At 53.4% G+C, this 22,836-nt stretch overlaps 1 protein-coding gene across 9 annotated transcripts in view; it reads left to right on the forward strand.

Moving 5' to 3' along the window:
* The window catches only part of MYO18A (myosin XVIIIA), a 98,204-nt gene that overhangs the window by 67,856 nt on the left and 7,512 nt on the right, over positions 1 to 22,836 (forward strand). For all 9 annotated transcript variants that reach the window (XR_014019253.1, XM_081270399.1, XM_081270400.1 and 6 more), the window contains 21 exons: positions 1,451 to 1,516; positions 4,671 to 4,799; positions 5,491 to 5,634; positions 6,148 to 6,237; positions 6,370 to 6,489; positions 6,683 to 6,794; positions 7,159 to 7,286; positions 7,581 to 7,735; positions 9,462 to 9,585; positions 9,670 to 9,870; positions 10,395 to 10,505; positions 10,960 to 11,064; positions 11,360 to 11,506; positions 11,920 to 12,033; positions 13,377 to 13,493; positions 13,695 to 13,778; positions 14,226 to 14,363; positions 16,358 to 16,543; positions 17,017 to 17,156; positions 17,934 to 17,978; positions 21,550 to 21,672. Coding sequence is in view for 8 of the 9 variants with exons in the window: in XM_081270399.1 (XP_081126525.1) it covers positions 1,451 to 1,516; positions 4,671 to 4,799; positions 5,491 to 5,634; positions 6,148 to 6,237; positions 6,370 to 6,489; positions 6,683 to 6,794; positions 7,159 to 7,286; positions 7,581 to 7,735; positions 9,462 to 9,585; positions 9,670 to 9,870; positions 10,395 to 10,505; positions 10,960 to 11,064; positions 11,360 to 11,506; positions 11,920 to 12,033; positions 13,377 to 13,493; positions 13,695 to 13,778; positions 14,226 to 14,363; positions 16,358 to 16,543; positions 17,017 to 17,156; positions 17,934 to 17,978; positions 21,550 to 21,672 (2,579 nt within the window). In the remaining variant the exon portion in view is untranslated. The remainder of the gene's footprint in view (positions 1 to 1,450; positions 1,517 to 4,670; positions 4,800 to 5,490; positions 5,635 to 6,147; positions 6,238 to 6,369; positions 6,490 to 6,682; positions 6,795 to 7,158; positions 7,287 to 7,580; positions 7,736 to 9,461; positions 9,586 to 9,669; positions 9,871 to 10,394; positions 10,506 to 10,959; positions 11,065 to 11,359; positions 11,507 to 11,919; positions 12,034 to 13,376; positions 13,494 to 13,694; positions 13,779 to 14,225; positions 14,364 to 16,357; positions 16,544 to 17,016; positions 17,157 to 17,933; positions 17,979 to 21,549; positions 21,673 to 22,836) is intronic.

Genomic DNA, 22,836 nt, shown 5'->3' on the forward strand with positions numbered 1-22,836 from the left:
CCCTTGTCCTGTACCACCAATACTTTCTTCTGCCAGGAGTGTAAGCGCATGTCTGTAATCCCAGAGATGGGGCTCGCTCAGGCAGGAGGATCACAAGTTCGAAGCCAGCCTTACCAACTTAGCAAGGTCCTAAACAACTTAGTGAGACCCTGTCTCAAAATTTAAAAAAATAAAACAAAAAGGGCTGGGGATGTGGTTCAATGGTTAAGTACCCCTGAGTTCAATCCCCAGTACCAGAAAAATAAAAACAACAACAATAAACTCCTTTCCTGAGCCCTCATTCCAGCCACCATCCATTTCTTTACCACAGCTGCCTGGTCTCCACTCCTTGGTACCCTGGGACTGATTTTCTCATCTTCTCATTCCCTCCATGTTGCCAGAGTCAATCCTTCAGTCACTTGAATTCTTGGCAACAAGTGACTTTGCTAATGGCTCTCTTCTTTTTGAAACCATCTCTGCTTGCTTCTTTGTGGCCACTCCTAGTTTCCCCATCTCTGTTCTCATCCCCACGGAGCTGCTCCACTTCTACCCACCCCCTCAGTGAGGTCTCTCTCTCTCCAATACTCTCTTCTTGGCGGTATCTGTTTTCAATTCTACTCTCTCTTCTTGGACAGCCTCATTCACACCCATCACTTCAATTACCGCATATATATTGATGACTCGCAGATCGATACCTCAGCCCAGGCTTCTCTCCTGAGCTCCAGACAAGCCATTCATAGCCGCCTTTTGAACCTCTCTACCTGTGTTCCTCTTACACCTCAAACCCAGCATGTTCAAACCAAACATTCTCTCTCCTCCCAAACCCACTTCTTCCCTGTGTTCCCTGCCTTGGGAGTGACCCCATTATCTGTTTCATTACATAAGTCAGAAACCCCAGTGGTAGCCCTAGATTCCTCCTCCTTCTGTGCCTTCCTCCCCTGTCTTCTTATGTTAGGGAGCTCCCTCTCCTTAGCATCTCCTGCATTTCCCTCCTCTCTTGCCTTTGAGGCAAACTCTAGCCTCCTTTCCCATGGATTACACACTTTGGTCACCCCTTCACTCCAGGTGTTGTGAGGTGTGTGGAGCTTCCCCAGAGCATTCTGCCACCTTTGCTCCAGGCCTTTGCTCCTGCTAGTAGCACTACCTAAATTGCCCCCTCCCCTCTTTTCTCTAGCTAATTCTACATGTATCTAAATTCTCAGCCCAAACAATGCCTCTTCCATGGTGCTTTTCAGGACTTCGATGCTTCCTTCTCTCTATATTTCCCTGGTCTCACTCCCCAGAAAGACAATTTGTTCCTCTTGTAGTCACCTCTGCATCCCCAGGGTCAAACTCAGTATCCGACACTGCAGAAGCCCACCAGAAGGGCTTGTAGGAATAAATAATGGACTGCCGGGAGGAGGAAAGGGAGGACTGAATCTGGAGCTGGGGAGGCACCGACTGGCCTCCTGACCCAGGCCTCTCTTCTCAGGCGGTGGAGGAGCTGCTGGAGTCCTTGGACCTGGAGAAGAGTAGCTGCTGCATGGGCCTGAGCCGGGTGAGTTGCTCTACAGGAAGGTAGTCAGGTCCTCCCTCCTTGATGGCCTTTGTCAGGTGGCTGCTCCTCTCCTCCTGTTCTCCCTCCTCCTCAGTCAGGCTTCAGAAATCTTCCCGGCACCCTTCTGAGTCCTGCCTCACAAACTACACAGAGACTCAGAGGCTGCTGCTTCTTGCAGGGTGCCCACTTCAGGGCCAGGAGCCAGGGGTGAGGTATTCTAGGGGCAGCAACCTTGACTTTCTGCCCTCTGGACAACTGGCTCGCTCTGGTGTCAGGAGGGAGTGGGTTGGAAGGTGGCCTGAGTCCTGTGTGGGGAGTGGAGGGACAGAAGGACTGGACTCAGAGGAACTGAGCCAGGAGAGACTGGAAGGCTGTAGGGAGAGTGCCCCAGAGGGCAGAGCCTCCATTAGAGAGTCTTCTAGGGGTGCCAGGGTTGAGAAGAGCAAGCAGGACATGGAGAAGCAGTGCTGCTACCACCTGCCCACAGGCCAGATTCCTCATCTGAATGGAATGTGATGATAAAAGGCAGGCACACCCAGCCCTGGGTGCTGTGTGCTATCATTCCACACCACAGGGTCAGCCGAGTGCTCCTTCCACAGGCAGAGAGCCCTGCACGCCCCTCTCCCCAGACAGAGACACTTGGACAGGCAGCATTGGTGTATGTGCTCTGAGGGTTGAGGTGGAAGGGAGGGTAGTGGGGAGCCAGTTCCGGACCCATCCTTCTGTCAGCATAGAGGGAAGGAACTCTGGGCCCCAGTGCCTCTTGGGGAGTGGAAGGTGGAAGGAGGTACTGTGTGTTATTTGTCCCCTCTGTTCTCGGTCCGTCCTTTCTGCATTTTGAGTCAGGGTCTTGGTTTTCCTACCCTTCCTCACTGGGAATCCCTTTCCCCTCCATCCTTGTGTCTTTGTGGCTTCCTGTCTTCCATCTTTGGCTTTCTGTCTTCCTTTGGGCCTCAGCAATCCTTGATGCTCTCTGTTTCTTACTTTCTGATCCTGTTTGTTCTTGTTTCTCTCTTTGTCCCGTGTCTGTTGGTGGTCCCACCCTCTTTTGCTGTCGTTTCTGGTTTTGGTCTCTGTTCTGTCACCTCCTTCTCTCTGGTCATCCCCCCCCCCCTTCCCAGGCTTTTCTTAGGCCCAGGAACTTTCAGCTGGGCTTCCTCTCTGGGGCTGCCTGCAGTTGAGGACATGCCCTAGGCTGCTTGGTGTCTCAGAGGTAAGCTCTCACTCGGACTTGTCCACAGTCTACTGCCACTGCAGCCAGCTGGACAGCTGCTGGGTGACACTGGGATAGGTGGTACCCCTCCAAACAGGTTTCCAGGTTCCTAGGCATATCCCAGGCGGGAGTGGGCCTGTACAGACTGATCCTCTTCTGGTTGGTGTCTCAGACCTTCCATTCTGAGTCCTCCCTAAAGCCCAGCTAAGGCAGGGGAGCCCCAGGGCCCAGTCTTGGGGACACAGCTTGGGGGCAAGGTTGAGTGTTTGCTCACATCTGGTTGGGTGAGAAGGCTCCAGTCTTATAGGATGTGGGTTGTATCAACTGATAGGGGACAACTCCCTGTGTGGTCATCAGTCTTCAGACGAGGGGTCTTCACATGAGCCCAGAGGGTCCTAAGGTTTCAGGCAAGGACTTGGGGAGCCTGAAAGCCTCCTGACATTGTAAGATTTATGTGAATTGCCGTGAGCTTTCACCTAATACTCAGAGGGACTCTCAGCCCCAGGAATGTCCAAAAGAGATTTGAAGCTCACTGCTCTAGCTCAGGACCATTCTTTCTCTGCTCATTATGTTTCTGGGTCATTCTCTGTCCCCTGTGCTGGCATCTCCCTCTTGCCCTGGCATAGAGATGGCTGTGTGTGCTAACCAAACATGTTTGCCCACCTCCGGGGGGAACTGGATATTCCCTCCGCACCCTCTCACTGGAATTTCAGGCTCACACATTATGGGAAATTTAGGATCATGTTGAGCTCGATACCCATAGGAGACTTCACTTAGCCCTCCCTTGTGAGATTTGGGGAAGTGTCACAAAGGCCTGAGCTGGCTTTTTCCAAGACCAGGCTCTGGGATGAGGCTTCTGTGGAGCTGCCAGAGGCAAAGCTTCCTCAGCAGAAAGTTTAGGCCCTCTTTCCATTTCTTTCCCAAAGAGGGTCTTGGGATTCATCCCTGTGGTTCCGAGTACATTTTCATAACTTGGGTTTCCTGTGGAATTCCTATCTTCTCTGCCCTTACAAAAGGGAGTCTTCCGTGTTCTGAGCCAGGTGTAGGTCCACACATACCAGGTGTTTCTCTTTGCCCTCTCAAGGGCACCAGAGTCTCTCTTCACCTGACCAATCCCCCTCCCCATTTCTCTTTGTAGGGAAATTTTACCTAGCCCCAGCTCAGAGCAGCAAGGAGTGAGCAGAAAGGCTGGGTGTGGGGGCGTCCAGCCGGTTCCTTACTCTCTGTCCTCCAGCCCCCAAACCTGTATGACGAGTCCCTTGACAGAGCCAACTCCCGCCCACCTCACTGGCTTCTTCATGAGAAGATGAAACCTGGGTGTGTGGGGGGGTGGAGCCTTGGTACAGGAGAGGACACCTCTGGAATGAAACTGAGCAGCAGGGCGAGAAGGACAGGAGCTTCCCACCGCCCCATCCCCCTTCTTCCTCATACGCTGCTTCCTGGACCATCCCACACCCACACTTCACCATCCTCTTCATCTGGTCCCAGGCACCTGGAGCCAGTGGTTAAGATCAATAGTAAGGTCTGGCATAGGGGGCATTGACAGCCACCGATGTGGCTGAAAGGTGTCTCCTCCCTGTCTGACCCGTGATGGCTTCATTTCCCTCCTTGCCCCAGGTGTCTTCCCTTTGGCTTCCCTGCCTTTCATCTGTCTTTGATTTCCTACCTGGCTCCTCCTCCGGGTTCAAATCCTCCCCATCCCAGCCTGGCCCTTCCCCACTCACCCTCCCCGTGCTGCTTCCTGCTCCTTCTTGCTCCTCCCCTCCTCTCTTGGATAAAGTGGATTTTCAGGCTCTTCCCAAACCAGGGGCCACACTTCCTGACCTGCTGGCTCCCTGTGCCAGCTACTTATCCCTCCAGCTCCTCACCTTGCCTCCCTTTCCTTCCCTGGGCTGTCCTGACCAGTCTCAGGTGTTTACCTGGCTGCTTTTCCCCCCACAGGTGTTCTTCCGGGCAGGTACGTTGGCGCGACTGGAGGAGCAGCGGGATGAGCAAACCAGTAGACACCTAACCCTGTTCCAGGCAGCCTGCAGGGGCTACCTCGCCCGCCAGCACTTCAAGAAGAGAAAGGTGCTTCTCTGTGGATACCCCACCCTACATGGGCACAGCTGAGTTCTGGGGGAGGTGGGAATGCAGGAAACATGTAGGACAGGAAATCTTGGGCTTATGGGTTTTCATCTGAGGAAGAGGCACCATGGCTACGAGGGATCTCCCATGGGTCTCAAGCTCAACATGACCCCCTCTCCCAAGGGCACCATGCCCTGGGCCAGGGTGGGGAGCACACTGGTATGCCCAGCAGCAGGACCATGCATCCTGGTTGGAGGGCTCAGTAGAGGGGGGGTGGGAAGTAGGGCCCAGGCAAAGGTGGGCTCTGGATCACAGGCTGCTCCATGAAGATTAAGGAGCTGTGTCAGCGACTCCTTTTCTTATTAGCAAGTCCATAAAACAGCCAGCACTGCCGCCTCTTGTGTTTCAGCAAGATTAGGTTTTATAGCACAGCTAGGCCAGGGTGCTAGAAATAATCAGGCAGCAAATAAAGCAGATGAAATTATTCCTAATGACAGTGGAGTGGTTAGTGCCCAGTATGGTGCTCCCAGGCTGCCCACTCTCTGAGAGATGGAGGGGGCAAGGTGGGGATGGATAAGGTCTGACTCTGGGTCAGGGGGCCAGAGGAGCAGGCCCAGGGGCTGTGTTGGTGGTAGGTAAATTCCCTGACCAGGCTTGGCCAGGGGACTGAGAGCCATCCCCACCTCAACTGCAGATCCAGGACCTGGCCATTCGCTGTGTGCAAAAGAACATCAAGAAGAACAAAGGGGTGAAGGACTGGCCCTGGTGGAAGCTCTTTACCACTGTTCGACCCCTCATCGAAGTACAGCTGTCAGAGGAGCAGATTCGCAACAAAGACGTAAGCAACCACCTGGGCACGGCTGGGTCACTGCAAAGAACCCACTTGTGAAAGGGTTTGTCTTGGGCTCCAAGATGTTTCTATGTCCCGTGAGCTGGTGTCCAGTGTTCTTAAACTATGCCCATCAAGCAGGTTCCCTCTGGGATTGTGCTAGGGCCCCTGGGGAGCCATTTTTTTTAATATTTATTTTTTAGTTGGACACAATACCTTTATTTTATTGCTTTATATGTGGTGCTGAGGATCGAACCCAGGGCCCCGCGTGTGCTAGGCAAGCACTCTACTGCTGAGCCACAACCCCAGCCCCCACTGGGTAGCCTTTTGGGATGGAATCTTGGCATCCTCAGATTATAGAGAAGGGTCTAGGGACAGGAGCCACAGCTCTTCCTTTGGGAACATGCCTTCCCCATGTCCTAGTCAGGCCTGAGCTTCATCAGCTTTATTTGACACAGGTATATAGACCCAGGGCCCCAGCCCCTCAGAGTGCCCCACTTTGTCCTCCTTGCTTCACCCTAGGAGGAGATCCAACAGCTGCGGAGCAAGCTTGAGAAGGTGGAAAAGGAGCGAAACGAGCTGCGGCTCAACAGTGACCGGCTGGAGACCCGGGTGAGTGACTGCTGGCACCAGAGAAACGGCCCACCATCTAGGGCGCCCCGGTCTTCAGAAGTTCCCCTGCAGTTCTGGCTGAGTGAGGCAGGTTTTTCACCTGGGTAGTGACCCCCCTCCCCCAAACTCCAGATCTCAGAGCTGACATCGGAGCTGACAGATGAACGTAACACGGGAGAGTCCGCCTCCCAGCTGCTGGACGCAGAGACAGCGGAGAGGCTCCGAGCCGAGAAGGAAATGAAGGAGCTGCAGGTAAGGGCAGGGCCAGGGTGAGCCCTAAAGGCTAGTGACTGCAACAGTCTGCTCCCTCAAGGCCAGTTGGCATCTTCTCCACTGGCTCAGATCCCCGTCTGCCCTGGGTAAGCGTGTGGTCTGTTGGGGGTCAGGGTGTGAGTGGGTCTAGGGGAGGGTCAGGATGTACACCTCATAATCCCCTCTCCTGCAGACCCAGTATGATGCACTGAAGAAGCAAATGGAAGTGATGGAGATGGAGGTGATGGAGGCCCGGCTCATCCGGGCAGCTGAGATCAACGGGGAAGTGGATGATGATGATGCAGGTGCGTCTGACACAGAGGAGCTGAGCAGTGGTCTGAGAGATACCCACCCAGATACCCACCCCTGGGCAGTTGTGCTCCTTGTCCAGGCCTGTCTCCCCTCAGAGGGCTATTATAGGACTGAAATAAGAGATGAGAAAATAGAGGTGCTGATAAGTACAGGGATTAACAACCATGATAATGGCAGTGTCTGAGGGCCATCATCCTGGCAGTCCTTAGGAAGGGGACAGCGCATGTCACCACAGCACCCTCCTCTAGTCTTCTCCCTTTTAGTGCCCATGGCTCCTTCCTGCCCCTCCTTCCCCTCTGCCCCTTCTTGGGGATTCTTAGCACTTCTGCCCTCCCTTGTCTGTCCCCCACCCCACAGGGGGCGAGTGGCGGCTAAAGTACGAGCGAGCCGTGCGGGAAGTGGACTTCACCAAGAAGCGGCTCCAGCAGGAGTTAGAAGACAAACTGGAGGTGGAGCAGCAGAGCAAGAGGCAGCTGGAGAGGCGGGTGAGGCTGGCCAGGGAGCAGGAGTCTGTGCTTGAGAGGGCTGGGGCCTCAGCTCCACGTGTCAGCCCAGTGAGTGGCTCGAGGCAGGCAGGCCTCAGGAGGAATAGGGTCAGCATGTTGGCCTGTCCTGCAGGGACAACCAAGAGCAAGCTACTGTTGGGGCATCTTAGTTTCCCGCACCTCATCCCTCATCCTGGGATCTTCCTCTTTTCCACCTATCTCCCTCACCTCTCTCCACCAGTACTTATGGGTCTTTCAATGGCTGCTGACCTTGTACCTCATCTCGGCCTCTAGCTTGGGGACCTGCAGGCAGACAGTGATGAAAGCCAGCGGGCTCTGCAGCAACTTAAGAAGAAGTGCCAGCGACTAACAGCTGAGCTGCAGGACACCAAGCTGCACCTGGAGGGCCAGCAAGTCCGCAACCATGAGCTGGAGAAGAAGCAGAGGAGGTGGGTGGCCCCCTGCCCTGGGCTCAGAGAGCCTTCTAGAGTGACTACAGATAGGGTTCCCCCATCCTCTCAGGGAGGAAAGGACCTGAATTTGACCAGGAACCTTGCCTGCCTGGTCATTGGTCCTGGCATGTGAATGGGGACTCACTCCTGCCTCCAGTGATATCTTGGATCAGATCCCCACACTGAAGGCCTGCGTAGGCCTCTGCTCAGATATGCTCCTCCCGGTGTGCTCCTGTCACCTTGTCCCATGCCTAGTGAGGACTGGCATTAGCCAGGCTCCATGCAGAACCACCTCATCCCTGTCCCTGCCCCTTGCCCCTACCCGGCTCTGTCTGCGTTGCTCTCACTTGCCTCAGCTACACAAACACACTCTCCTGACGAATGTCGTTAAACTACCGTGCCACTTCCATCTCATTATGGTAATGACACAAGGGAGGGGGGCAGCCTTCACAGGAGAAAATCCAATCTAAATTAATTTCCCTGGCTGGGGATGGGAATGGGACGCCTTTATTAGCAGCACCGAGGAGCCCACACACCCTGGGAACAGCAGGGTGCCCTAGGGAGCGGGAACAGTGCCCATTTCCCCTCTGCTGAAGGGCTTCTGGCAGAGGCATCAGTTGCCTTTGTGAAGGGCAGACACACCCCCTGTCCCGGGAGTGAGGGGGCAGTGTGGAGCCCTCCCAGCTCCCAACTACCAGGGTCACCCTGAGCCTCCCTGACTCCCTGCTGCCTTCCCTACTGGCTGTCACTTTGAGGAGAGTGAGGGGAAGTAGGAAGATTTTCTGTCCCTCCCAGCACATGATCCATGTCCCCCATTCTTATCTTTACCCCTACTCTGCCCTTTTATCCAAAGACTGGCACCCTTGCTGGACCCCCCTCCTGAGCACCCTAATGACAGTGCCAGCTTGGCCTAGTTACCATGTCACCACACTCCCTGCTGGGCAACTTATTAGGTTTCAGCTGCCCGGAGTTTTCTTTTCTTTTTTTATTGGGGGGAGGTGTTCAATTTCCACAGGAACCTGATTAGCTATTCAGAGAAGGTGTTAAGAGGGATTTCAGCAATTTGCTCCTTATTTAGAGTCACTGGGCGGGAAATGGAAGGCTGAGAAGTGAGGAGTGGAGAAGGAGGCCCCCCGACTGTGTGCCTGTGGAAGCATGTTGCCAGCTGGGCCTGGCAGGAATGCTGGCCTCCAACCCAGTGTGGAGTGTCCTGGTGGTGACCTAGGTACTGCTGGGGCAAGTGGCCCTGGCCAAAGGCAGATGCCCAGTGTCAGGGTCAGGAGCCAGCAGCCAAGTGCACAGAGGCTGAGTTGAATTGTGAGATGTAAGCAGGATGAGGCAGGACGTCCATTCCTACCCATTCCCATGCCCACTCTGCCCTCACCCTGGCTCCACATTCTTTGATCTTTTGAAATGGCAAAGGTAGAGACTTAACTCCAAAGAAGAGAGTCTGTCTGCCTTTTTCCCAGGAGCAGACCCCACAGAAAGGGCCTCTTTAATGAAATGCCCCAGACCAAGGCATGGCTACTCAGCAGGGCTTCAGTAGCTTGACCTATTACCTCTGAATATCACTCCCACCTCACTGTTGTCCCAAAGTTAGGGCTATATGCCCCCCAACCCTGCTTATGCCTCATCCGAATCCGGGGTACCACTTCCCAGCAGTCTCTGTGTGTGGAACCCCAACTCCACCTGTACCTGAGGAGGTCACGTTGCTCCCTCACAGGTTTGACAGTGAGCTCTCACAAGCGCATGAGGAGGCCCAGCGGGAGAAGCTGCAGCGGGAGAAGCTGCAGCGAGAGAAGGACATGCTTCTTGCTGAAGCTTTTAGCCTGAAGCAGCAACTGGAGGTATGTGGTGCCACCTTCCACGTCCCATCCCCCTAAGAGGCTGGGACCTGCCCTGCACCAGCCTCATCTTCTCTTTTGCTCCAGGAAAAAGACATGGACATTGCGGGATTCACACAGAAGGTCGTCTCATTGGAGGCTGAGCTCCAAGACATTTCTTCCCAAGAGTCTAAGGACGAGGCCTCTCTGGCCAAGGTCAAGAAGCAGCTCCGGGACCTGGAGGCCAAAGTCAAGGATCAGGAAGAGGAGCTAGATGAGCAGGCGGGGACCATCCAGATGCTGGAGCAGGTGCTTGAGGCTTGGCCAAGGGAGGGAGGAGGCATGGCAGGAACCACTGTCATCCCACCACTAACCCAGGGTATGGGCCAAAGGAGTGCAAGATCCACATTCATTTATTCATTCACCTCTTCACTTATTCACTTACAAAATGTTGAGTGAGCACAGGATCTGTGCCAGCCACAGTGTGAAGACAATTAAGCTTTCCACAAAAACAAATCTTGATTGAGCTCTAGTAGTGAGGGGCTCAGGAGGCACTGCAGCCAGCAGGCCATGAGCTCACCCAGCCTGCCACTGAGCTGCCAGGTCCATTCAGGGAGCTAGAGCCTGCAGACCAAGTAGAAAAGCTGCAGGATTGTCCCCACCCCCAGCAGTCTCTCCCTGGGCCTGTGCCAGACATCTAGTCAGGGAATCCAGCTTCTCTGGAGAATCCTGCTGCCACTGGAGCAAAAGTGTGAGCAAGCAAAGGGAACCGGTGGCAGAGATGTTCCCTGCTCCTAAGGTCAAACCCAGGCCCAACTCCCAATCACCTCCAGGCCAAGCTGCGTCTAGAGATGGAGATGGAGCGGGTGAGACAGACCCATTCCAAGGAGATGGAGAGCCGGGATGAGGAGGTCGAGGAGGCCCGGCAGTCATGTCAGAAGAAGGTATGGTATCTGGGCCCTTATTTACCAGTATAAATACCCGTTCCTCCGTAACCACTTTAAAGTGAGGGGCTTTGTTTCCCTGCCTTAGCCACCCTATCTTCCACTGAGATTCTGGACCTAGAATCTCTTCTCAGAATCCCTGCATGGGCTGGGATGTATCCCTTAGAGCCTACAGACTCTGCCTACCTGTCCTGCTCTGGGGGTGTCCATCACCAGCTAGCCTGGCCCAACAGGTCCTCACTCTGCAATGAGTTTTACTATATGGCCCAGGTAGCTGTGTGATCTGCCATCCCGTCCTCTTAAGCTTCTGTGAGACTCTAGGAATTTGGAGTTTGGGTTCTGACCTCTCTGGGGTCACCCATGCTCTGCCCTGCCCTACTGTTTTCTTGCGGTGGGAGACCCATCAGGGAAGGGGACTGCCTGACTCTGGTCTCCATTCCCCATGGCACTCCAGTTAAAGCAGATGGAAGTGCAGCTTGAGGAAGAGTATGAAGACAAGCAGAAGGCGCTGCGGGAGAAGAGGGAGCTAGAGAGCAAGCTTGCCGCACTGAGTGACCAGGTACAGGGGCCCGCCATCTGCCTGTCCCACCAGCCTGGGATTGAGAGGGCAGTCTTGGGCCCAAGAAGCTGGGATGGATGAGGTTGAGGAGAGCTCTAGAGTCCCCACCTGTGCTGCTCTGGGGCATTGGCACACCCAGGCCAATGTATGTTGGTTGGTGTGATCCTAGCATATTCAGTATTCTTGCTCATTTGGGAAACCCTGAGAATGAGGGCAGGGATGAAGAGTGGACTTGGGAAAGACAGGAGGAGGCCCTGTGGTAAAGCCCAGAGTCCCAACTGTTGGTGTCTACCAGGTGAGCCAGCGGGACTTTGAGTCAGAGAAGCGGCTGCGGAAAGATCTGAAGCGCACCAAGGCCCTGCTGGCAGATGCCCAGATCATGCTGGACCACCTGAAGAACAACGCCCCCAGCAAGAGGGAGATCGCCCAGCTAAAGAACCAGGTATCTTTACTGAAAGGAAGTTATTGGTTCCAGGAACAAGGGAGCTTGTTTTTAGTTTTTTTTTTTTTTATCTCTCTCTCGCTTCTCATGGGTTCTTGAGTCCTTGGGAAGGAGAGTGACAGGAATGTGGGGAGAAGTCCTCTGTAGCAACCAAAGCCCCCAGGGTCTTTGTATGTTGTGCAGCCTGACTGCCAAACCCTGGGGTGGTATGGGCATGGCCTGGTGCCCACACCCCTGTTGTGGGAGGAATGCCTGTGTGTGTACCACAGCATGGCTGTGGCCTTGGGTCTGAAGTGAGTAGAGGAGGAAGAGAGCGTCTGGGCCCCCTCTGCCCTTTGAGCACCCTGCACATCCCTCCTGCCTCCTGGGAGTGGCTGATGTTTCTCCCTGGGGTGGGGTGGCTCTGTGTCCAGCTGGAGGAGTCAGAGTTCACTTGTGCAGCAGCTGTTAAAGCACGGAAAGCAATGGAGGTAGAGATCGAAGACCTTCACCTGCAGATTGATGACATCGTCAAGGCCAAGACAGCGGTAAGGGTCCAGGTGTCCATGGCAGAGATTGGGGGGAGGGAAAATAGAATCATGATAGTGGCTGCCTTCACCCCAGATGGGTTTCTTCATGCCAGGGCTTTCTGCAAAGACAGTGGTCTCCTATCCTCTGCCTCTCTCCACTCAGAGCACAGGCCCTGGAGAAAGGAGACATCCAAGGCCCATCTCCCTGTTTAACCACCTGCTTTCAGGAGCTTGGCCACTTGGCCACAGGCCCCAGCACCATAAATAAAGGCAGCTAATGTGGCTGAGGGATGTAAACAGGTGCCTGGAGATTAGCAGAAGCACCGATAAGAGGATGGGATGGCTCAGCTTCCCTCCCCTCCCCATGCCCAGCCCACTGACAAGCCCAAGCGGCAGCTAATTAGAGCTCTTATTTAATGCCTCTCTTTTAATTCCCCACTCTCCCACGGCCCATCCATCGGCAGAGAATTCACTACCGGGATGCGGCCACTGGTACCTCCTTGGGCTGGAAATGGGGCAAGGGAGGAGGCTGGGTTTGGCCGTTGGCTTCATGGCCCCCTAGCTAGTTGCCCTGCTGCCCAGAGATGCCAATCTCATGGGCTTGATTTATCCTCCTGACATTTGTGCTCTTCAGCAGTTTTCAGGTGAGTAATTCAAATTCCTTAATTGTGTTAAAAAAGGCTGTTATAAAATTACCATTTTATTTAAATCCGAGTTAATAAATTTCTTGGCGGAGGCTTCCCCAGCTCCCCACAGCCCAGTAACAAGATGGATGGGGCAGAGAAGGAGCCAACGCAGTCATTTTGGTTTGGAATTACAGGCTAATAGAGTCATTCATTTCCTGAAGCTGCTGTTGGCTGTCCTCTTCCCCTCCCCCAAGAGTGGACTGGCTGTGGGGGCTGGATGACCCAGGGGAAATGAGAATCCAAGCCAGGGGTCATCATCACCTTGAAGGGTCCTTCTCTGGGGCCTGAAGCAGGCAGAGTACACATAGGTCAGGGGCTAGGTTGATAGTGCCAGGATGTCGGGTCATTTGTTCTGGGAAGACTTTTTCTGTCTTCTCATTAGCCTCAAAAGAGCTGCCAGAAAGCAGCTGTCATTTAGCACAGAAGCCAAGGGCCTGCCTATCCTGCCCAGACAGCCCTTTCCTCCTCTCCCTACCCAGAGCATGTCGAACAGCTCCCTGAGTACCACTGGTCCTGGAACTCACTCCAGTCAGTGACCCAGCCCATCATCATCTCCCCACCTGACTGCCACCCCTACCTAGAGGAGGTGGCATGGGGGCAGGTTTGGACTTGCCACCTGGGGCCTTCAGGCATGCCAAGCCTGCTGCCCTCTGAGCTGTCTCTGCCTTCATCCAGCTGGAGGAGCAGCTGAGCCGCCTTCAGCGTGAGAAGAATGAGATCCAGAACCGACTAGAAGAGGATCAGGAGGACATGAATGAGCTGATGAAGAAGCACAAGGCTGCAGTGGCTCAGGTACCCCTTCCTCAGGAGTGTCCCACCATGCAACCCACCAGTCACTGCTCTTCTGGATCACCTTCTGGGTCCCCCTTTTAGCCACTTTTTTTAGGATGGCTACAGTGTGGGAGTCAGGGTGCCCAGGCCCTCAGTGGAAGCGGGGGCCCTGGACTTGTGTTTAGCGGGATCCTGTACACCATGTTCTCACCGTTTTCTCAGGCTTCCAGGGACCTGGCACAGATGAGTGATCTACAAGCTCAGCTAGAGGAAGCCAACAAGGAGAAACAGGAGCTGCAGGAGAAGGTGGGCACTGGGGACTCCCTTGATAGAGATGGTGCAGGGTCACTCTGTGAGGATGGTCCCCTAAGCTCAGAGTATGGAAAGTGTGTCCCTCTACCATCTGTGTTCCAAGTAGTAATATAAACTAGCAAGAAGAACTAGGCTTGCAGCCATATCACCAGAGCAGACATTTTGGCTTTGGCTGCCTCATTTCACATTTCTATTCCCTCTCTGGTCCTTAGCATTCTCCATTCTCTCCGAAGGGCAAGATCTGTGCCAAGCGCTGGGGCAGTGAGGGATGCCTGTGGCCCCCTCCTCCCACCTTCCCCTCAGCATGCCTCCCTGCCTCAGCCTTCGGGTCACCATGGTGATATCGCCTGCCCCAGACTCTACCCCAGATTTGCCCCCCCCCCCGCCCATTTCTGGGCTCAGTTCTTTCTTCCTTTGCTCCCCCCCCCCACTCCACTCCAGCTACAAGCCCTCCAGAGCCAAGTGGAGTTTCTAGAGCAGTCTATGGTGGACAAGTCCCTGGTGAGCAGGCAGGAAGCAAAGATCCGGGAGCTGGAGACACGTCTGGAGTTTGAAAGGACCCAAGTGAAGCGGCTGGAGGTAGGTTCAGCTACGGGTCCGCAGCAAGCAGGGGAGAACTGCCCCAGTAGTTGGAGGCACGCATGCTCCACAGGGCTGGGCAGGCCAGGGACACTCCTCAGAGGCCTCTGCCAAGCTGCCAGGCCAGCTGACGGAGCGGGGGCCCTTCTCCCACCCGCCCGGCCTGCTCTCTGGGCACCATAGAGCCTGCCTGCTTTACATTCTGTTTCCGTGCTTGCTTTCTGCCAAGGGACCAGAGCAGCTTAGCTTTTCGTCTTCATATTTTCCTCCACGGCGAGCTCCCCCCGCCTGTCCCCCTCACTTGGCTCTCTGGCAGGGTCATAAATATGCAGCGGATGGCGCCACTGCTCCAAGGGTTGAAGTCTGTTCTCATCTCACCGCTCTCTCCTCCTCTCCCCTTCCCTTTGCATTCCCTTTTTCCCTTCCTTCCACCCTTCCCACCTCTGCTTTTTCTCCGTTTCTATTCATTTTTCTGTTATTGACCTATTCTTTTTTCCCTTTAAATTTTTCCTCTCATTGATCTTGTCTCTCTTTCTTACCCTCTTCCCCTTTCTTCTTTTCTCCTCTTCTTTTCTCTCTTTTTCATTTTTTTAACCCTCCCCCCCCAACACTCTTGTTGAGGTTGACCTCTTTCCTTCTCTGTTTTTCCCTCCTTTCTCCCAGTGGAATCTCTGTTCTCCACGTCAGTCCTTTCTCTCCAATCTCCCTAAGCCAACATGTTCCAGCCCTAACAGAGAGAGAGAGAGGCAGGCAGAATTCTTTCTCTGTGTTTATGCCCCTCTTGTCTCATTTGGAAGTTCTCCTCCTTCCCAAGCTTATCAACATTTGTTTAAGCCGTCCTGCCTCAGAACTGTGTTCATGGGTATGGTCACTGAAAAGCATCCCTGCTTCCTTGTCCTTCAGCTGCTCAGTCATCAGAGCAGGCACTAGAGGAGGAATGGAAACAGGTGGACACCTGAGGGCATTGATAAACTTGATGTAAGAGGGAGTCTGGCTGAACTTCTCCAGACAGGGTCCCAGTCCTCATGAGAGCTAGCAAGAGTTATAGAAACTTAGTAGTTCATTTTCTGCCTTCCACTGCTGCAAGACAGTTGGTAATATTTCAGTCACCATTTCACATACAGGAAAGCGTTATATGGGTTGCCTGAGGTCACAAACCTGTCAGGGGGCAGAAGAGGCCATTGGACTGGTGGCAATAGGGCCGAGCTGCTAGGTTTGTCCCCTTTTCTCTTGGGCCCCAGTCCTTCCCTCAGGTTACCTTTTGCTCAGAAAGGTAATGTTGTGGTTTACAGCCATCAGTGTTGATCACAAATGACCCTCAGTCATCCTATAACCTGGGTCTGTTACTTTAGAGACATAGGGATTAAGAGGTCCCCATCAGTGATAGAGCAGGATTAGATCCAGATGCAGGGTCCTTCCCTCACACACTGTACTCCCAGCTCATTTCTTGCTCAGTGTCCTCCTTCCTGTCCAGGAAAAACATGTTCAGATTTCTGGAAGTAGAGAGACCCGTGGGTTTAGAGAGATGGCTGTCTGCTTGGAAACTGATGACTGCTTAGTTTCCTCTTAATCTTGGGAACTCTAAATAAAGCCAAGTATCTCTGAGCATAGGATCTAGCTTTTGGGGCTTCTGGGTTCAGTGTCTCCTCCGTGGTCCTACTGACCATGGAGGAGACTTTTACATGATAGGCCCTGGCTCTGCCCAGAACTTCCCTCAATCTTGGTAGTGATAATAATGACCTCAACACTTTCTCTTCTGAAGTGCCTTGACATTCACTGCCTTATTAGATCCTCAAAAGACCATCAAGACAGTTGTCATCCTCCACATTTTTCAGAAAAGCAAAGGAACCCCCCACCCCTGTTTTCACTTCCTTGCCCACATAGCCAGTGAGTGGCAGAACCAGAGCTTAGCCAAAGGCTCAGAACCCTGCTGCTCCTGCCCTGCCTGGCCAATGGGCCTACCTGCTGGTCTTTCCTTCTACCTGACCACCCAGAGCTTGGCCAGCCGGCTCAAGGAAAACATGGAGAAGCTGACTGAGGAACGGGATCAGCGCGCTGCAGCAGAGAACCGGGAGAAAGAACAGAACAAGAGGCTACAGCGGCAGCTCCGGGACACCAAGGAGGAGATGGGTGAGCTCGCCAGGAAGGAGGCTGAGGCGAGCCGCAAGAAGCATGAACTGGTAGGCCTCCTGCTCCCCAGACCCCACAGTGGAGGCCCCCTGAGTAGCACTGGCTACACACCTCATTCTGGGCTAGGAGGTGGGATTGCAAAGACACCATGGTTCAGAGAATGGGAGTGGGGAGGAGCATGTTAGGAGGACAGTCCTGAGGGCAGGCTGGAGAGCCAAGGGTAGCACCAGAGTCTCCATCAGGTAAGGCCAGGCCCTACCAGCCCAGTGGCCCTGGAGCTCATAGCCACACCCAGGTAGCTTCTGCCGGCTAAGAGAGACTTACTGTAGACATCTATATCCACTGCCCAGCTCCCACTGGGCAGAGAAAGGGAAAAGAAAAGAAGGCTGGATTTCCTAGGCTTCTAACACCTGACTGTACAATACCCAGAGTCCCCACCTGAGGTGCCCACAAAGTAAATATCTGGGGCTGCTGGAGGAGAGAATGGCCCTCTGCACACTGGACTTCCCACCTTCCCTCCTAGGAGATGGACCTGGAGAGTCTGGAAGCTGCTAACCAGAGCCTGCAGGCTGACCTGAAGCTGGCATTCAAGCGCATCGGGGACCTGCAGGCTGCCATTGAGGACGAGATGGAGAGTGATGAGAATGAGGACCTCATAAACAGGTGAGGAGTGGCCTCTGTGGCATTATGGCCAGCAAGGAGGCCTTCTTGACCACCTCTGGAATGAGGCCCCAGGTGACAGTTGCAACCTCTGTGTCCCCCACCAAGCCACCAACCCACCCTCCCCTTGCTATCAGATTCCAGCCTGGACCCCGGCCTGAGGGGCAAAGGGTAGGCTAGATGCTAGGTAAGGGGTCTCCTCTCCTTCTCTCCCCAGGCCTCGGAAGGACCTGGCTCTCTAGCTCTGCCTGTTCAAGATGAGTTATTCCCCCGTTTAGCTGTGTTTCCGATGGCGCCTGCCCCACTCTGGAGAGAGCAGAGATTTAAAGGCTGTGATGCCTTGTTACTGTGCCAGAGATTTTCTCCCATAAAACCCACCCAGGGAATGGCTTAGGAGAGAGAGATTTGTAGTCCCAGGCTGAGGAGAGAGTCACAAAGTGAGAAGACCAGCAATGCAGGGATGAGGCCAGGCCCTGAAGAAGCCCCCGAGGGACCTCAGACCTGCTCCTCCCACCTCCGGGCCAGGCCCCATCCTGCAGGCAGATCTAGGTGGCCCAGAGATCCAGCTCCTTGGGGTGGGGGATGGCTTCCAGGCGTGGTCCAAGCCAGGTTCTAAGGACAACACTTATCACTCATGCCCTGGCCTGGTCTCAGCTAACCAGAGCCCTCTCTTGATGAGGAAAGAGAGGGCCTTGGCTGGGGGGGCCTGCCTCCATTTGCCCATTGATTTTTTTCTGTCTTCCTTTGGCTTCCCTGCCCACTATTATTTTCTGTTTCCAGTTTGCAGGACATGGTGACAAAGTATCAGAAAAGAAAGAATAAACTGTGAGGACTGGAGCGCATGCGCTCTCTGCCTCTCCTGGTGGATGTCTAACCACCCCTAACACGGGGTTCCCTCCAGGGGTCCCTGCTGCATGCCGCATGTGGACACATGGGTCTCCCCACACTCTTCTCCCTAGCTGGTCTCTAATGCTAACACTGCTGACTGTCCTCAGGGGAGGCGGGAACTGTCCAGAGGCAGAAGGCGGGCAGTGGAGCGTGCTCCTTGGAAGGATGGGGCACAGGATGGAGGGAGGATACAGGCAGGATGGAGGCCCCATCAGAAAGCAATGCTTTGCTTCTTGGGGCAGCACTCCAGCCTACCTTCCTCAGTTCCAGCCCTCGCTCCCTTATAGCCAAGTGTGCCCACCTCCCTTGTCTGTCTCTCTGGAGCGATGCTTGTTCTGGCTCAGTTTGTCTACATCCTTAGGCTCCTTTGGAGCCTGAGCTGCCTGAAAAGAGCAGTATGTTTCGTGTTGAAGGTCTACCACCGTCCTCTGGCAGAGAAGGGTAGAGGTGAGGGGTATCTGAAACTGCTTGTTTGGAGAAAGCACTCAGGCAGCTAATCACTGGCCACTCTGCCATGGCAGGGGAAGGAAACAAGGCCAGTTGTATTTACTTTGCTTACTGTGGGCACCTGGGACAGAGGCCCTGGGTGTCTGTTGGTGCTGTCTATCAGACAGTAGAAGCCAGGAAATCCACCCCTCTCTTCTTTTCTCTCTTTCTGGGTGGGAGCTGGACAGCAGATGCTGATGTGTAGGCCTTCAGGCAGATCCGGCTGATCCTCTGTCAAGTTCGACAGGGTTGTTTTTGGAGGTTGTTTTTTCAGCATGGCACTGGGTTTCCTCCCCCACTCTCTTGCCTGGCAGGCCTCCTCCCCTGGCCAGGATGGGCTGGCGGCCGTGCAAAGGACTCAGTGAGAGCTAATGATAAATGTAATAGTGTGTAACAGTGATAGAGGGCCGCTGGAGCCCAGTTGTCACACACAATTAATATCCCCCACCGTTCTGTCTCCGTTTGTTTGTTCCCCCGCGATTCGGCTCCCAGTTAACTAATAGCACATGAGCCTGGACATAAATTGTATTTGACACAAGGTTTAATTCCAACCATTTAAAATTTCAACTGCCCCCTGAGCCTGCCTGCCCCTGGAGTTTGTTTACGGGCCTGATTATTTAAGGAAAAGAACCCGAACATCATTTGGATGCTTGCAACTAAAGGGGAAGTGAGGGCAAGCAGGCCAGCCTCTCAGCCCAATTGCTGTTCTGAATGTAAGGAGGAAAATTCGTATTCTGGGCCCACATCTATGTGTCCCATGTGTGTTCCAGCCTTGCCATCCTTGGGCAGTCGGAACTTCAAGGGCTGATAAAATGCGCATTTAAGGGGCTGGGGATGTGGCTCAAGTGGTAGAGCGCTTGCCTGGCATTCGTGCGGCCTGGGTTCAATCCTCAGCACCACATACAAAGATGTTGTGTCCGCTGAAAACTAGAAAAATAAATAAATATTTAAAAAAATGCGCATTTAATATCATATTCCCAACCAGTGCCAGGCACACACACATTCACGCTTGTATGCATATGTGCGCGCGCGCGCGCGCGCACACACACACACACACACACACACACACACACGCCAGCATGCTCTCAACGCAGGTGCACGGGAACGTGTGGTTCTGACTGGATCCCGCTGATGGCAGAGAGGTGGTATGGTTCCTTTCTTAGCTTCTCTGGGCCCCAGCTCCAAGTTATCGAGCGAGCATGCTAAGGCGGGCAGAAAAATAATGTTTCGATTTACTTAGAGATACAGTTGTTATTGCCATAACCTTAATGAAAGCAGTAAACAGTGCAGTATTAAGGGAGATTTATACAGAAACGCTTTTAACATGTAGACATAGATTTCGCGATGCATACAGCACCTCCTTTCTAAGGGCAATCAATACGGTTATGAACGGCGGTGATAAATTACCAGCTCTGAAGCTACAGAGGGAGGTTTTTTGCACGGGTGTATAAATCAGGTGGTATTGGCGTTCCATGGGGCCCATGCACCACAGTAAATCTGCCAGGCTCGGATGGGCACAGGGCTTGCATTAGCGGTTTTGGGGTTGTCTGCTAAACTCCTGTTTACCCGGGGCATCAGCCAGCCTCGTCTTTGTTATAATTCTGTATTTGACGGAAGCCCATAAAATATGCCTCTTTATTCCCCTCCCCATGAGTCAGGCTCTCTCACGGTCCCCAGAACCGAGTCTGGTGGTTTCCTCTGGTGGCAATGGTAGTGGTGTGTGTGTGTGTGTATGTGTGTGTGTGCGCGTATGGGCTATGTGGCTATTTATTCAAGAACATAATTCAGGAACAGGGCCGCTCCTGTTGACACAGATGAAAGGAAATTTTTATCAAGGAGAAATCCCAGCCTATCTGTAACAGGGAACTCGGTGAGCAGACATTTTGCAGAATTTGAAAAACATTCTCACTTAGAAGCTGTCTCTAAGACCCAACAGCTTCATGAGGGGGTTACCTGTGACTCCAGCTTCAGAATCTGCCTTGTTGGGGCTTTCCTGTAAGTCCTGAGGTCAGCCTGGCTAGAAGCAGTAGTGGGAAGCAAGGGCCAAAGGCTGCCTGAGGAAGGGAGGAGAGGCTTGGAGAATCAGAGCCTTTTTCTGGGACTTCCTGAGCCCAGTTGGGCTTCTTGGGGCAATCTGGATCCCGAAGCCTTTGCCTTCCCTAACCTGGAAGATGCAAATGCCTCCCTGTTCTCCTTTTTCTTTCTCTATTTATAAGGGCCAGGGAAGCCACAAGGTGGGTCTGGGATATGGCCAATACCTCCTTACCCTAGTGCCCAGGTTGGTGTTGCCAACAGCTAAGGAGACCTCCAGGTTCAAGCTAACTTGAAGTCATGTGAAACCCTTTTTTCCTACTCTGGGGCCTGCAGTTCCTCTCTGGTACGCATGCAGAGCCAGGTGTGGTGCCACATGTCTGTAATTTCAGTGACATGAGATCACAAGTTTGAGGTCAGCCTTAGCAACTTTCCAGCCCTACGCAACTTAGCAAGACCCTGTCTCAAGATAAAAAAGGGCTGGGAATATAGCTCAGTGGTAAAGCAACCCCAGGTTCGATTCCCAGTTCCAAAAATAAACAAACAAATAAATAAAAGCACACAGAACGGCTGCAGCAGTAACCACCATCTAGGGCATGGCAGACAAATAGCAGCACAGGACTCAAAAAACAGCTGAAGGGTCTTGATTTTAACCAAAAGAGCCATTTGGCTGTAATTGCTGATGGATGATCTCCTTGTCATTTTCATTGGGTTGATCAGCTGAATAACCTGTCACTGATACCAGGGATAGGGTTGTCTCCATGCTCTCAGGATCTTCTTGGTGTCTCTCATGCAGTGTGGCCTGCCAAGAGGGGACAGGCTCCTTGCGAGTGGTGTGCTGTCTAACCTTTCTGTTCTCCTCCCTAACTCACCAACGTGCATGCTTCTCTTCTCCCACCCCTGCCCAAGACATACCATCTCCCCCTTCGGCTCCCTCTTGTGGTCACCACCTGCCTAGCCTTGCCTACCTTTCTGCTCCTCACACCTACAGTGAAGGGGACTCGGATGTGGACTCAGAGCTGGAGGACCGGGTCGATGGGGTCAAGTCCTGGTTGTCAAAAAACAAGGGACCTTCCAAGGCAGCTTCTGATGATGGCAGCTTGAAGAGTTCCAGGTGAGCACGTGGCCTTGAGCTGGGAGGAAAGCCATCCTGGGGCACCAGGAGTGACTGAGCAGTACGTTGGTGCGGAGAGGGCAGGCCTCACACTATCTGTGTGGCTCTCCTGCTGTCCACATGAGAGGCTCGGTGTCTGCTGGCCCACAGAATAAGCACAAGAGGAGGCTGGCTTTTTAGCCAGGCGTGTCTCCCTTATTTTTCCCAGGCAATGTTTTCCTGCTAGACCCAGGGCTCGATAAACTTCACCCCCTCTTATTCATTCAACAAGTTTGATAGGGCTACATGATTGTTTGAGCCCTTGGAATCAAGACTGGGATGTGACACAAGGGACTCTGGACCCCACAACCTGAACAGGGGCACTCTGGATCTCTGCTATTCTGATAGGAATGGTACGAATAGGCACCAGTTCCTGAGTCCTGTCATTGCATGGGTACACTTCTATCCTCTGCCCATTCTCTCCTTCCTCTAATCTCTGGCCCCCACAGACTTCCTACTAACACCCATCCATAGGGACACTTGCACCCTATTTTCTAGCCAGTCATAGTCTTCTGATGGTATAGACAGCTACCCTAGGAAGCCAGGTCTCACCTTTCTCATTTCCTACTCACCAGCATAGCAGCAGGCAGGAAGAGCTGTCCTCCTCTGCTCCCTCCTCTTTCCCTCCCATAGCCACTTCCCTGCTTGCTTTCTCTCTTTCTCACACACACACACACACACACACCTCCCCCTCCCTATCCTTAACCTTCGGGGCACATCCTTCCCTAGCCTCCAACCCCAACTGGGTAGAAAAAGTAGTATTCCTCCCCCTTCTGCAACTCCCTGAGGCCGCGTCCCCAAGTCCAGGCCCTCACCACCAGTACCCAGTGGCCCCCTCTAATTGGTTTAATTTATTCGGCCAAACAGCATTTTGTTATTGCAGATAATGTCGCCTTCCCCCGCCCCACTGCCGTTCACCACAGTGTGGCACGAGGCTCCAGGTAGTTGACAATGAAATAAATTGAACTAAACGTTTTAGAGGGGGGAAAAGTGATGAAATAGAACAATAGTCTAATTTACATGACATTCTCCATGAAGCTATTTTCACTGACGCAAATTATTTTGCTTCATTTCCTCCAACGTTCTCACCACCACTTTGCCAGGGCTGCTGCGTTTTCTCCTCCT

This window comes from Spermophilus citellus, assembly GCF_964194105.1.
Source record: "Spermophilus citellus genome assembly, chromosome: 17".
In the NCBI taxonomy this organism is placed as follows: domain Eukaryota; kingdom Metazoa; phylum Chordata; class Mammalia; order Rodentia; family Sciuridae; genus Spermophilus; species Spermophilus citellus.